Source organism: Trichosurus vulpecula, chromosome 1, assembly GCF_011100635.1.
Source record: "Trichosurus vulpecula isolate mTriVul1 chromosome 1, mTriVul1.pri, whole genome shotgun sequence".
Taxonomy (NCBI): domain Eukaryota; kingdom Metazoa; phylum Chordata; class Mammalia; order Diprotodontia; family Phalangeridae; genus Trichosurus; species Trichosurus vulpecula.
Genome location: NC_050573.1, coordinates 451085180 through 451098543, shown reverse-complemented (window position 1 = coordinate 451098543; position 13364 = coordinate 451085180). Strand labels below are relative to the sequence as shown.

Sequence of the window (13364 nt, the reverse complement as noted above, 5' to 3'; positions counted from 1 at the left end):
GCTAAGTTATCTTGTGTCTTGGAAAGCCAGGGCCCTAAGATGATCTAGGTCAATCCTCTTATTTTACAAATGAGGAAATAGGTTAAATGACTTCCCCAAGGCCACACCGAAGTAGATGGATTTTAATTTATTTAAATTTAAATTTAAAAGAATTTTAACCCAAGTCCTCTGACTCCAAATCCAAGGTACTTATGATTCATCCTTCACAGCCTTCTAATCCACAAATCCCGTTGAGTATCATCACGGTCAATGACAGTTTCATAAAAAACAAAGGAAAATGAAGTAAAAATATTGTATTCTAGGATTTCAAAAGCTAACAGTACTTCTGAAAGATCTTTTAGGTAAGCAATTCCCAAATACCAATTTTAGGACATTCCATTCAGATATTCTATTATTTTCTCAAGGAATATGGCGACATTTTCTAAACTAAAATGATTTCAATTAGTTTGAAATTCACTTTATGTCTTTAAGTAACACATGAGATTGTGACCCTTTTTTCTCGTGGAGCAAGATAATCTAAAATCAAGCATAACAGGTAGGATGTCAAATCCAAAGTGTTCAGTAATCAATTTTCTAACTTCTTATTTATGTAGAGAGAAGCTAGATGGCATAGTTGGATAAAGCTTTGGACTTCAGAGTCAGGAAGACTTGAGTTCAAATCCCACTGCAGACACTTGCCAGCTGTGTTACTCTGGGCAAGTCACTTAACCTCCGTCTGTCTCCATTTCCTCATCTATAAAATAGAATGATGATAATCGCACCTACCTCCCAGTGTTGTAAGTATGAAATGAGACAGTTTGCAAAGCGTTTTGCAAAGCTCAAATAAATGCTAGCGGTCATGTGTGATTCATGTAGCATTTTTACATCACTGACAATATTTCTCTTTTTTTCTTCAATTTTCACCACAACCCAATTCATAAAAACCTAGGACTAGAAAGGAAATGAATTGTCTGATTGAAGTCTCTGCCATTAGATAGTACTATATCCTAGACAAGTGGCAATTCTCACAGTCAGGTGAAGCCTTATGTGGAAACCTCTAGAAATCAGATCTCTTCTGGGATGACTTTCTGGAGTTGAGAGTTGGAGAAAGGTTTCCTGTCTCTTTGGTTTCCTTCTGCTGTGACTAATATATTGTGATGTTTGGGTTTTGTTTTGTTTTGTTTTTGAGGCAATCGGGGTTAATTGACTTGCCCAGCATCACAGAGCTAAGTGTCTGAGGGCCGAGTTTGAACTCAGGTCCTCCTGACTCCAGGGCCTGTGCTCTGTCCACTGCGCCACTTAGCTGCCCCCATTGTGTTTTCTTCATCATTGTAAACTCAGTCTTCCAAATAAAGCCATTTTTGGTTCATGCCATTTAAACTCTGTTTCATTTTTCAGCTTTAAGAAAAAAATGCCACTTCAGTTCCCTTGGATAACCTCCTACCTTTTACCACCACTACCCCACCTCCCCCCACTGTAGAATCATTTGAAACATAACCACTTCCATATTAGGACTTGTGCAGGGATCAGATGTCTTAGCGAACAGATTATGATCATAAAATATTTGAATCCATCACCCAGCCTACCAAGAGAGTTGGCCTTTGCAATGACTGGATGAAATGTGAACCTTGGACATTTTCTAAGGTTGAGGGAGCAGCGGTTGGAACAATGGATTTTTGAGTCAGAAACTGTGAGTTCAAATCCTATCCTTTTGATGACTACTTTGTGACCTTGGGAAAGTCGATCAGTCTCTGCGAGCTGCAGCTTTCTCATCTGTAACATTGGGGAGCTGGGTTAGATGGCCTCAGAGCTCCCCTCCATCTCTAAATCAATGTTTTCATGACTCAAGCCCAGACATCTGAATCAAGTTCCAGTGAAAACCTAGGGTTTGTGTATTCTGGATATATCTCAACAACAACCATTCTCACATTGTTATGGCATTCTTCTTTCTAGACCAACTGGGCTCTGAATACAGAGAGATGAGTAATAATGAGGAAATAAGGCAAATGATTCATTTGTAAACCTGCAAATTTCAGTTTTAGCTTGGTTTGTTTTAGAAAAAAACTCAAGCATATTTTGATTTTCTTTTTGTTTTATTAGCTTATTAATTTATTGTTATATCTTTTTCTTCTTCATTCTTTATTATTTTATTAGTAATTCAACTTTTCTTGATTTTATCTTTTATTATTTTAGTTTCTTTGTCTCATGGTACACCTATGAACCACAAAAACAATTGTCCAAGCATAGAATCACAGCCCTCCCATACCCCAGAAAAATATCTGTCTCTTTGTGAGTTCCTAGAGCCGAACTTTATGCTCTTTTTCTTCTTCTAGAAGCATTTAATTATGATGTTAATATAATAGACCAGAATAAAAAAACACATTATGATTCTTTCTTTGAAGAGGTCCACAGGAGAGCCACTCATGGTGACCCTCTTGCCTACTCAATCCACTTTCCTTGATGTCACTGATAATGAGGTGACCATGTTCACCAGCATCTATATTTCCGCTTGGTTTTCATCTACTTCCACCTTCTCTTAAATGGTGGTGGTCCCTGCACTTTCTCATCTTTATTTGAATGTCTTGTCCTCCCTCATGTCTCTCTTTCTCCTCAATGTTCAAAAGCTCAGATCAGTCCTGACTCTGAGAACTTAAATCAGAACCCCTTTCACTCCTACATTACTGCCGTTTCCCCTTCCATCCAACTCCAAGTCCTTAAAATCTTCTTATATGATTGAATTCCCTTTATAGTAGCATAGAGGAAGCTGAGTGGCACAGTGTTTAGAACGCTGGGCCTGGAGTCAGGAAAACATGACTTTAATATGACCTCACATACTTATCAGTTGTATAACCCTGAGGAAGTCACTTAATCTCTACCTCAGTGTCCTCAACTATAAAATGGAGATAATCAGAGCACCTACCTCGCAGGGCTGTCATGAGGAGCAAATGAGATATTATTTGTAAAGCATTTAGCAGCACAGTGCCTGGCGCATATCAGGTGCTACATCAATGCTCATTTCCTTCTTCTCCTCCATTGTCCTCAGTAGCAATCATTTATTGGCAGAGAAGGCAATGTAGTATAAAAGGATAGAGGGCCAAACTCAGTTCAAGCCCTGCCTCTGGCATTAACTAGTGGTCTATGCAGGGACAAATCACTTAATCTTGGTGCCCTGGCAAATCTCTTTAAAAATATATAAATTAAATATGAATTGCTGCCTGCATCAATGGTGGAAGTTTCCATACAATCAGGAGTTCCCACACTGTTGAAATGATAGATCTAGATTTTTTTTTAAAATCACCTGCAGAAAATAGTCTTGATTATATTTCTCTGTTGATAAATAATGATACTGACTCAAAAGAAACCTAGAAACAAATCCTATGGATCATAATTTGTTTCTTCCTAGCAAGTTGACCTGTATCATTGACTACTGATTAGCTTCACACTAATTGGTCCAGTCAGTATACGCAGGACTCTATTGTCTCAGCTTGGCAATGAGAATCCAATCTTAGTGAAAATTAATATTGCTTGTACCGTGTGTATCTATTGCTGGCCCTTTGTGAAACTGAGGCAGATGCATGCTGAGGGAGAAGACAAAGGATGTCAGAGAAAATTCTGAAAATATCTGCACAAGAATTTTGGCTCTTCACTGTGCTTTGTATTATCAAAAATATAGCTGCAATCACTCCTTTTCCCAACTTGATTATATTCAAGGGAATTTAATTAATCTCTTTCAATTAATCAGTACCTTCTAGAAATGATTTAATAGTGATGCGTTGTGAAGGTATTGGCGCCCAACTGGATTCAGAGTCATGAAAGAATAAGACAAAATCACAGTATAGCAAAACAAGATTTTTAGGTTTCTTTGGTGAAACAAAAGTAGATATAAAAGTTACAAAGATTTTAGATTTTCATTCACAAAAAAAACCAGACATTCACATTATACACTATACAAGTTATAATATAAATATAGGAAAGTATTATGTGCATTGTAATGGAAAAGAAAAGAAAACATACAGGTCAACACTGGTCGTATTGCCTTCTAGAACACCCAAAGGTGTGATTACATTGAGTGCAGCAGCCAGTGGGAGTTCCTCAAAGACGATGTATCATTATAGCCACTGTACCTTCTTGTAAGCCATGGGAGGTGTACTTGAATGAGAGGTCATCTGTTTGAATAACTGTCTTACTTCAACTTTGTATTTGTTCTCTATTCTTCTCACAGTCTCTGTACCCTAAAGGAGTGGAAGAACCCATTGCCTTCTTTCCATTACAGGGTGTATTTTTTTTGAAGGTTATATTTAGTGGGTGATGTTTCGAAGTCACCTTCAACAGTTAACTACCCAGATAAAAGGGAGTGGACTGAAAGGGGAAGGATAAGGGAGGAAGTCCTACGCTCACTCCATCTAACATGAAGAATTGCCTACGCTACTTCTGAGTATACTCTTTTCACTTAGACTGGGACATTACCATCTTCTGTAAGCTATACACGTTTTTCACTCTTTTCATAATAAACAAACGATGCACGGTTTTCATCACGTTATTTTGTCAGGGACAAAGCACGTACATTACACGGAACCAAACTGGATGGGGGAAAATGTGGGGACTAACACTGAAAAGTAACCACTAAACTAGGTCAATTTTCTGATCACGGGGGAAAATAACATCCAATAAATTAAATCCGTATGGCTTACTTCATTTATTTATGTATGCGTCACAGCTGCAGCATTCATACATAAACATTCATAACTTTATAAAAGATTAAAAATGGTTATATATACAAAATTATTTTCTGTTTGTGTGTGTTGTTGCTGATTTTGTTGTGTTGTTTTAACCTTAAAAAAAAGCCTTAGGTCTGTATCCATTTGAAATGCAGAAATCTGTAATTGAAAACTAGTTAGTGTTGTGAAAACCATTAGAAAGTGAACCTGGTTGAGTTAATAATTAGCACTTTGACCCCTAACGATGCTTTTGGCCATAGAAAAGTCCTTTCCGTAGTCCTTTGTTGTTGAGTAATGAAGATAGAATGCAGCCAAAAAAATGTTCCATGTTGCAGTCCCTTGATTCCTCTTCACGTGCTACCATCCCTAGCTTCACAGGGAAACAAGCTGCACCTATGGCAGAGAGTGGTGCAGCATCCTACAAGCTTGCTTAGCCGTGTCCAGTAAGAGCCATTCTCAGGCTTGTTGACATATACAGAGTAATTGAAACCATTTCCAGCCTAAACAAACTACATAAAAGCAGCTGAGTCAATGATTAAAGACCTCTGAGGCCATATAATCATCATTAAATATGCCTGAACTTAGTGTGACTTTTCATTTTATATACAAGATTAAAAACAACATTAAATCATCTTATTTACATTGTCATTGGTGCTGAAACTGAGCTGTTTAAATAGTACAGTAGGCTGGTATACATTATAAAATGGTCCCCACTGGAGGCATATAGAAAACTAAAGAAATTGAATAGGCTGGAAATAGGTTTGTTTTTTCCTTACCTCATTTTTCTTTTTTTTTTTTCTCTTTTTTCCCCTTTTTTTAAACTTTCCTGTTAAATTCCAATACTTTCATTTGAAATGTTTTGTAGGCACCATGGCCCAAAGTTACTGGATGCTGATCCCAAATTTCAGAACAATCTGATAATACTTCAAAAAGTGATAGGAAAGGCACAGTAAGTTAGGACTTTGGCTGAAATGATGAAAATCCATGTTCACCATTTGAGGGATCAGCGCCTTGAGTCCTGCCACCTCCTGCTCCAGCGATGATAGTGCTTCGGTGAATTTATTGAATTGTCCTTGGCTGATGAGGAATTTTTTAAATATTTCTTAGAATAAGTCCTTTGGTATGTGGATGCTATATGAAAGGAAAAAAAGAAAGAGAACATAACAATATTACTTGCTCCGTACCTTAAACTACCGATACCGTAGGTGGAATATTGTGAGTGGTTAATAGTTGTTAAAGCAGGGCTGTCCGTTCTTTCTAAATGACCACTTACGGTTCTGGCAGGTAATTTTAGGCAAAGCCCATCTTCCATTTCCTAGACACCGGATAGTTGGAAGGTGGCGTTGAATGAAACCATCTTTGCAGTGGTATCTAATCAGGGAGTTGATTTCATAACGAGGTTTCATCTTTCCAAAGGTCTTGGCATTTTCTACAACAGGAGGTTGGCCGCAAGCAACTAAAGAAAAATAAGAGTCATTTCCAAATATATTTTAAATATTATACTTCAAAGATTTAATCTCAGGCATCAAATAATAGTCTGTAACTAAGGAAACCATTTGGAATTCAGAAATATCTGTTATAAGACTAGTTTGAATCATGAATTATATAATTTTGCATTCTGTTTTTGTTATAGGAACATAAGTTTGCATGTTAATACAAGTTAATTTCATCCTCTAGGTGGGAATACTCTGGAAAATATTTCAAATAAACAAGTGTTGAGCCTGTGCTTATGTTGAAGACTGTTCCTACTGGAAGAGGAGAAAAAAATGACAGAAGTCAGCATCATGTTGCCCTAAGAATAAACAAAGGTGCGAGTATTCGGCAGTCAATGGAATTTCCTTTAGCACAATACTTCTAATAATAACTCACATTTGTGCAGTGCCTGAGGATTTCCAGAGCACTTTTCTCACATCTACCTTGTGATGTAGGTAGGGCCAGTGTTTTTAATGTTTTAAATGAGGAAATTGAGATTTAGGTACGTAACTTGACCATGGCCACATGGCTAGCATTTGAACCCGGCTCTCCTGGTTCCAAGCCCAGGACTTTTCCCACTGCATTAAGATACTCCATTTCTGAGTATAGCTACTGTTTTTCCTTACAGACCACAGCAGGTTTACTTTAAAGAGAAAACAGTTCCAGGATAATCACTGTCTCTCATCATCATCAAAGACAGAGGGTTCCTTATTTAATACCCACCTCCGTACGGTACTAGACAAAGCAGGTTCAACTGTAACAGTCCTCACCCTCAAGGAACTTAGAATATAAAACAAGCCCACAGCTTCACAATCTGGAAGCCCTCTTTCATTTCTGATCAATATCCCTTCTGGTTCAATTTAATTCCCCATTTCCTCTTGTTCTGTCCTTAGTGGAAAGAGTGAACACTGGTGATCAAAATAATAAGTAACAATCCCAAAGAGTTTTCAACTTCTGAGTCAACCAAAAGAAAAAAATGGACATAAACATCGGCTATGGTTGTTCATTTTGACTAGGACATTCTACCCACCATCAACCTATATTAGCCAACAGTATCACACAACAAAGAAGCCTTGTTAATTTGAAACTCAAGGGACTGGAAAGGAAAAACAAAATAAAACAATTATTGAACTAACAGGATTTGTATTATCCAGTGAAAAATAATCGAACGCTTAGCCTCAAAATAAGTTTTAAGTACTTTTGAATTAACTTTTGTTAAGTTAATCAGGTTTTTCCTGTCCTTGTTGTTCAGTCATTCAGTCATGTCCATTTCTGCCCCTGGTGGGGTTTTCTTGGCAAAGATACTCATTTCCTTCTCCAGTAGATTAAGGCAAACAAGGTTAAACACTTGCCCAGGGCACACAAGAAGTTAGTATCTGAGGCTGGACTTAAACTCAGATTTTCCTGACTTTAAGCCCAAAAGTTTATCTATTACTCTCTACCATCTCTACACACACACACACACACACACACACACACACACACACACACACACATATACACACAAATTAAGGTAGTCCTGCATAGACAAGGATGCTGTAATTTTTCCCAGTTGGAAGGAGCAACTGAAGGATCATGGGATATGAAAGTTAAAGGGAACTTTGACAGGAACATTGGAAAACCAGAGGGAAGGGATAGAAGCCAGCTATGGCTTGTAAGGGAAGAGTGCTACTACCCTCAACTGAATGATAAACATGAGAAGGTGGAGCTTTGTCTGGCTCACTGATGCCCTTTAAGGAGTGACCTGCCTGGAGAACTGGCAACTCTTGCTGTTATTGTTGCTATTCAGTCATTTTCAGTTGTGTCTGACTCTTTGGGACCCCATCTGGGGCTTTCTTTGCAGAGATACCAAAGTGGTTTGTCATTTGCTTCTCCAGCTCATTTTATAGATGAGGAAACTGAGACAAATAGGCAAATAGGGTCAAGTGACTTGCCCAGGGTCACACTTCTAGGAAAAGTGTCTGAGGCCAGATTTGAACTCAGGAAGATGACTCTTCCTGACTCTAGGCCCAGACCCAGGACTCTATTCACTGTGTCCCTGAGCTACCCCTTGCCATTGAATCTTATTTGTTATCTGTACTTTTATAATGTTCTATCTCCAGATAAGAAAAAAAAAACTTATTTTCATTGCATTTAGATTGAATGTTTGGCTAGAAATGAGTAACACACAAGGAAGACAGAACAAGTGAAGAGAGGTAATTCCCACAGTCCTGGTGTGGCAATGGTTCCCTTGTATTCACTTCTGGCTTCTACCACAGCCCCTAAGGCATCCCTCCCCTAAAGGGATCTACATATACACAAACACCTACACACATACACAGTAGATACTGCTTAGCAAAGAAGTGAGTAAAAGCACAATTTGTCAGAAGGGAGAGGGAATGTAGGTCCTCCGAAATCACAGGTAATGGAAGGCTTGTAACATTTTCTTGTCTGCTGTATGAAAGTTTTCCAATGGTAGCTTGAATAACAAGTCTGAGTACCAATGTAGCTGTATCCTCCCCACCCCCCCCCACCAATAAAAATAATTGCATAATAATTTAATTGAAATTAAGTATTCGAAAGGAACATCTGTCTGCCATATTTGTATCGCAGGATAAAACTGTACTTAATTTAAAAAGTTTAATTGGTCTAATTTGCCACACCCTTCATAGAGGGGCTAAAACTAATACCAGTCCCACCATAATAAGAACCACAATGATAGCAAAATTTGACGGATGCTTTATGATATGCTCCCAAGAGTTTTTATGAAAAATAAATATGACTGGGCAGCATTCCTACTATGGAAGTGCTCCATAATTCAGAATAAACCTGAGAATTAAAGAAGCTAGAGTGAGAGATGAGTTTAGAAGTAAGATTTGCCTGAGCATCAGAAGAGTGAAGTAAAACAGAGGAGGATGGAGTAGTTTCCCAACTATTATATAATTTTCAGGGAGTCCAGCTACATGACAACTCAAATACACATTAATTCAAAATATACTTTCTTCATGTTGAATTACCTGTTCCTTTCTTGCAGGTATAAGTGAGGTGGTAATTGCATGGGACGTCATTCCACTGACCATTCTCATGCCAAATAATTACTACACAGTCTTCTCCAGAAGAAAAAAAGCTGTCTGGCTGATTTGGCCTCCAATTTTCATATTGCTGTAAAAGTAGAAAAAAAAATGTGACTTAGCAGCCCAAGGAAACTTAACTCCTTTAAGAAACATGAACACATCTGAAACAGAATGTATTCAGATATTCAATAGAACATGGTAGAGTGATTGCTTGTATTTCTGTAACACTTTGCAGCTACAATGCGTCTTTATGCACGTTGGTCCATCAGATCCTTACAATAGCCCTGTGGGATAGAGGGTGCAAGAATTATTACCCCCACTTCACAGATGTTCAAATTGAGGCTCAGAGGGGTTAAAAGATTTGCCCTAGATCACATAGCTGGTAGGTAGCCGAGTCAGGACTGGAACCTACCTCTTCTGATGTCAAGTCCAGGACTGTTTCCACTACATCATGCCGTCTCTAAGGGCCTATTCATCATAAACTGATGTAGGAGTGTTGAAGAAAAAGAGCTTTGGATAGTTAATGGAAAGTATACATAATATCCCCCAAATTGCCTGTTCACCAAGTTTATAAGCTCCTGTAATAAAATTCCTTGTCTTTCGGGATATTTGTTATTATATGCGGAATTTCTTTAGAATCTATAATTATTGCTGCTCATGCACATGTTATGTCTCGTTTCCTGGAGACTTAGTTGAAGCTGATTCCCAGAAGTCTGAAAGTGCCATGTTTAATCTTTTCTCACCTCTTGATTTTAACTCAGTCAGAATATTTTTGATTCTTGTTCTTCTAGAAGCATTTTAGAGCCACATGCCATTTGTTTTTATGGGAAGCACACTTGGAGCTATGCTGATAGACCACCATTCTGATGCTCTGATTTTCTCAGATCAGAACTGATGTGATAAAAAAGAAGTTTCACTAACAAGTAACCACTATGAATGATGGAATAATAATCAATTTTAAGAAAAATTGGCAATGATTAGCACATCCAAGTGAAAATCTTGATCCTGGCTGTTGACATGATGCTATACATCTTGATGACAACTTGATGACAACTCAATAATTCCTCCAGCTTTTTATCTATAAACTACCACTCATTTGGCCACTAATAAATATAATCAATTTCTTTTCCCACCTTTCAAACCGATGGTCAGCATTGTGTACCACAGCTTCTGTACCACGTAAAAGCATGATTCCTTTATTTTTAAATTTTAGTTATTTTTGTTACATTTTAAGTTCTGAACTATTTCTCTCCTTCCATCCCCACCCTGCACTATAGAAGGTCACCATTTGACACAGATAGATATAGATAAAGATGTGGAGAGGGAAGTATAATAGATAATATAAATAAATATGTATATATAAATAGAAGTATGTATAGTATTGTTTTACATACATATACACCTATAGTATGATTTTGCACATACATATATTCATGGTATCTGTATATGTGTGCATATATGTATACCTTATATATATGAAAACATACTATGGATACTTCTATTTATCAGTATTTCTTTATAATGCACTGGCTGATGCAGCTATTTCCAAAGGAGGTATAGGCACTTAGGAGACCTGGTTTCTTGTTGCTGCTCTGCAAGTAAATAATGATCTTAGACAAAGAAACCATTTCTCCATCCCTCAGGTTTCTTGCTTTAAACATGAGGATGTATGATTTGATTTAAATGTCCTCAAAGGTCTGTTCCCAGCTCTAAGATTCTGAGTCAGTGCAAGTTTATACATACACAAATTTTTGGTCTGGAAATGTGATATCATTAGTGTAGAGAATTGCCAGAAAGGAAACTCCCTCTTCAGAGTCTAAGAGAACTGCCAAGGGCCGCTGAGAGTTAAGGGACTTGCTCAGTATCATGGTCACTGTTGGTTGGAAACAGAATTCAAACCCAGGTCTTCCTGACTTTGAGACGAGCTCTATATCCACACCACCATGCTGCCTTTCTCACATTTATATAAGCTATCAGAAAATGTGAATTCTGGTTTACTTCTCTATGTGCCTTCATCAAAGGAAGGTTGTTGTGTTGGACACTCAACTCACCCAAATTATTTATAAAATGAGATACAAGGAACAGCTTATTTTTTTGATAACCATCCTTGCCTACTACCTCATGCCATGTTAGCAATGCTTTTGCTTTCTTATATAAACACTATTTGTGTCAATGTGTGGCTTAGACTAAATACTGAGTCAAAGGCAACTGCTAATTTAAAAATGTCACTCTTTGAAAATGATGAATGCATAAAATACTATTTGGATTTTTTTAAGTTATGTAATCAGTTATATTAGTGGGACAGACTGACTCTTTAAGGGAAAAAAACTGGATCTCAATTCAAGAAATACTGACTCCTGTGACTTCTTTTGCTGATATGTCTGTCTTGCATCGCAAAACAAGATTACCATTTGAAATTGCTTATTATTCATCTTAGAGGAATAAGGAAGTCAAAGTACTCAGTAACTCATCCCCTACCACTGCCTCCCTAACGACTGTGCATTTTCCTTTCTATCTGTCTCTCTTCTCTTCTCCCTTCTTCTTTCCTCTCATTACTCTCCTGTCTCCTTTGTTTTTAATGCAGCAAAAGAACTTCAGTCCAATCATGCACTCAAGCCAGAGACAAGTGATTCTCAATATTGTGAAGACAGTCTTCAAAAGATGGTATAAATGTCCAGAAGCAAGAAGGAAGGTTTAGGCAAATATGCCAGGAAGGATGAGTGCTTTGCTTCCCCCATAGGCAGTCTTTCTTCCACTCCATACTCCCCACTTCCCCAAGGCCTGGGAATATTTAAACCTAGCATCACACTACCAAAATAGAACTCTTTTGTCCCCTCCCTCCCACTCCTTGTATTGGCAGGTATTAGGGAACCCCTGTCTTACCTCCCGGGAAGCTACAAGGGAAGGACCAAGAGGAAGCAATTTCTGATTAGCTTCTCTTCACTCAGTAGAAACCAATGTTTGCACTAACCTTTGTTACCTTTTAATTCCAACTATTTTCTTTTACTGTGCTTACCCTTCTTCCCTCAATCCAAACCACAACCCTCAGCTTTTGCTTTTAGTTTTTCTCCTTTAAAAAAAAGTTGAAAAAAACAAGAACAATTTTTTTAAAGGTGGGAAAAACTATATATAACCATTTCCTGGTATGTTACCATCTAATCATTAGCAAAAGAGCTTAGAGCAATATAAAAGTAAAGACCAAATCAGAAGGAGTTTATACAAAGATTGAGTGTAAAACCCATTATTAATCCATTCTCTGGTCAAAGACTTATCATTCTAACAATTCTTCAATTTTATTTGAAAATTCAGAGCCTATTGTAGACTAGTAAATAACCTTTTTAAGTTTAGCACTTCTCTATCACCATAAAACTACCTCCTAGTGGCCTTCGTATACACATTGGAGAAGAAATGAACCAGAAAATCTTAGGTTTTTCCTCCCTGATAATCGATGAAACTATTAGAAAGGCTGCATATTTCCCTTATGACCTTTTCTTAGAACATGCATTCAGTGGATGAGGCATCCAGTTATTAAACTCAATTAACTGTAGTGTTTGGGGCAGCATAAATTTCCTATCAATCTTGAACCACTAAGATCTCATTTTCATGCTGAAATGAACTTAGCTACATCACTCCTCCATTGCTTGATTTTCAAGAATAAAGCAAGTCCAGTTCAGGCCTCTGGCTAAAAGTTTAATAGCCTTTGGTGGGAATTGTTCTTGGCACTGAGAGCTATTTAAAACTTGTGTTCTGGGTTGTTATTTAACAGAACTGTGGCGTAGTGGTGCAAGACCAAATCTCAGCTTTGTGGTTTTTACAAGAATGTCTGATATCCACAGGCATATCACACTGTTGTTGCCTCCTATCAGATAGCTACATCACTGCATGGATTTATCTTGGCTAGGTTGCTCTGACTTGTCTCAGCAACATTGCCAAGCTTGGAGCCTTGGAAATCCTGGGTTTCTAAACAAATGAGTACCTCTGTCTCCGCCCGATCTTCTGTAGTCATTAATGTTTCATTAATGCTACTTATAAGGAGAATAAGCATACACACACATACATATATATATATACATAAATATGTATATATAAAATCCTAATATGCATCTTAGAATCACAGAACATATTTTTATGATTAAAATCA

At 37.6% G+C, this 13364-nt stretch overlaps 1 protein-coding gene across 2 annotated transcripts in view; it reads right to left on the bottom strand.

Annotated features, from left to right (window-relative positions):
- Positions 1-3824: 3824 nt before the first annotated feature.
- VCAN (versican) overlaps positions 3825-13364 on the bottom strand; it is a 135034-nt gene continuing 125494 nt past the window's right edge. For both annotated transcript variants that reach the window (XM_036765059.1, XM_036765057.1), the window contains 3 exons: positions 9167-9311; positions 5971-6153; positions 3825-5828 (listed from right to left, as the gene is read on the bottom strand). In XM_036765059.1, the coding sequence (XP_036620954.1) occupies positions 5701-5828; positions 5971-6153; positions 9167-9311 (456 nt within the window). In that variant the 3' untranslated portion in view covers positions 3825-5700. The remainder of the gene's footprint in view (positions 5829-5970; positions 6154-9166; positions 9312-13364) is intronic.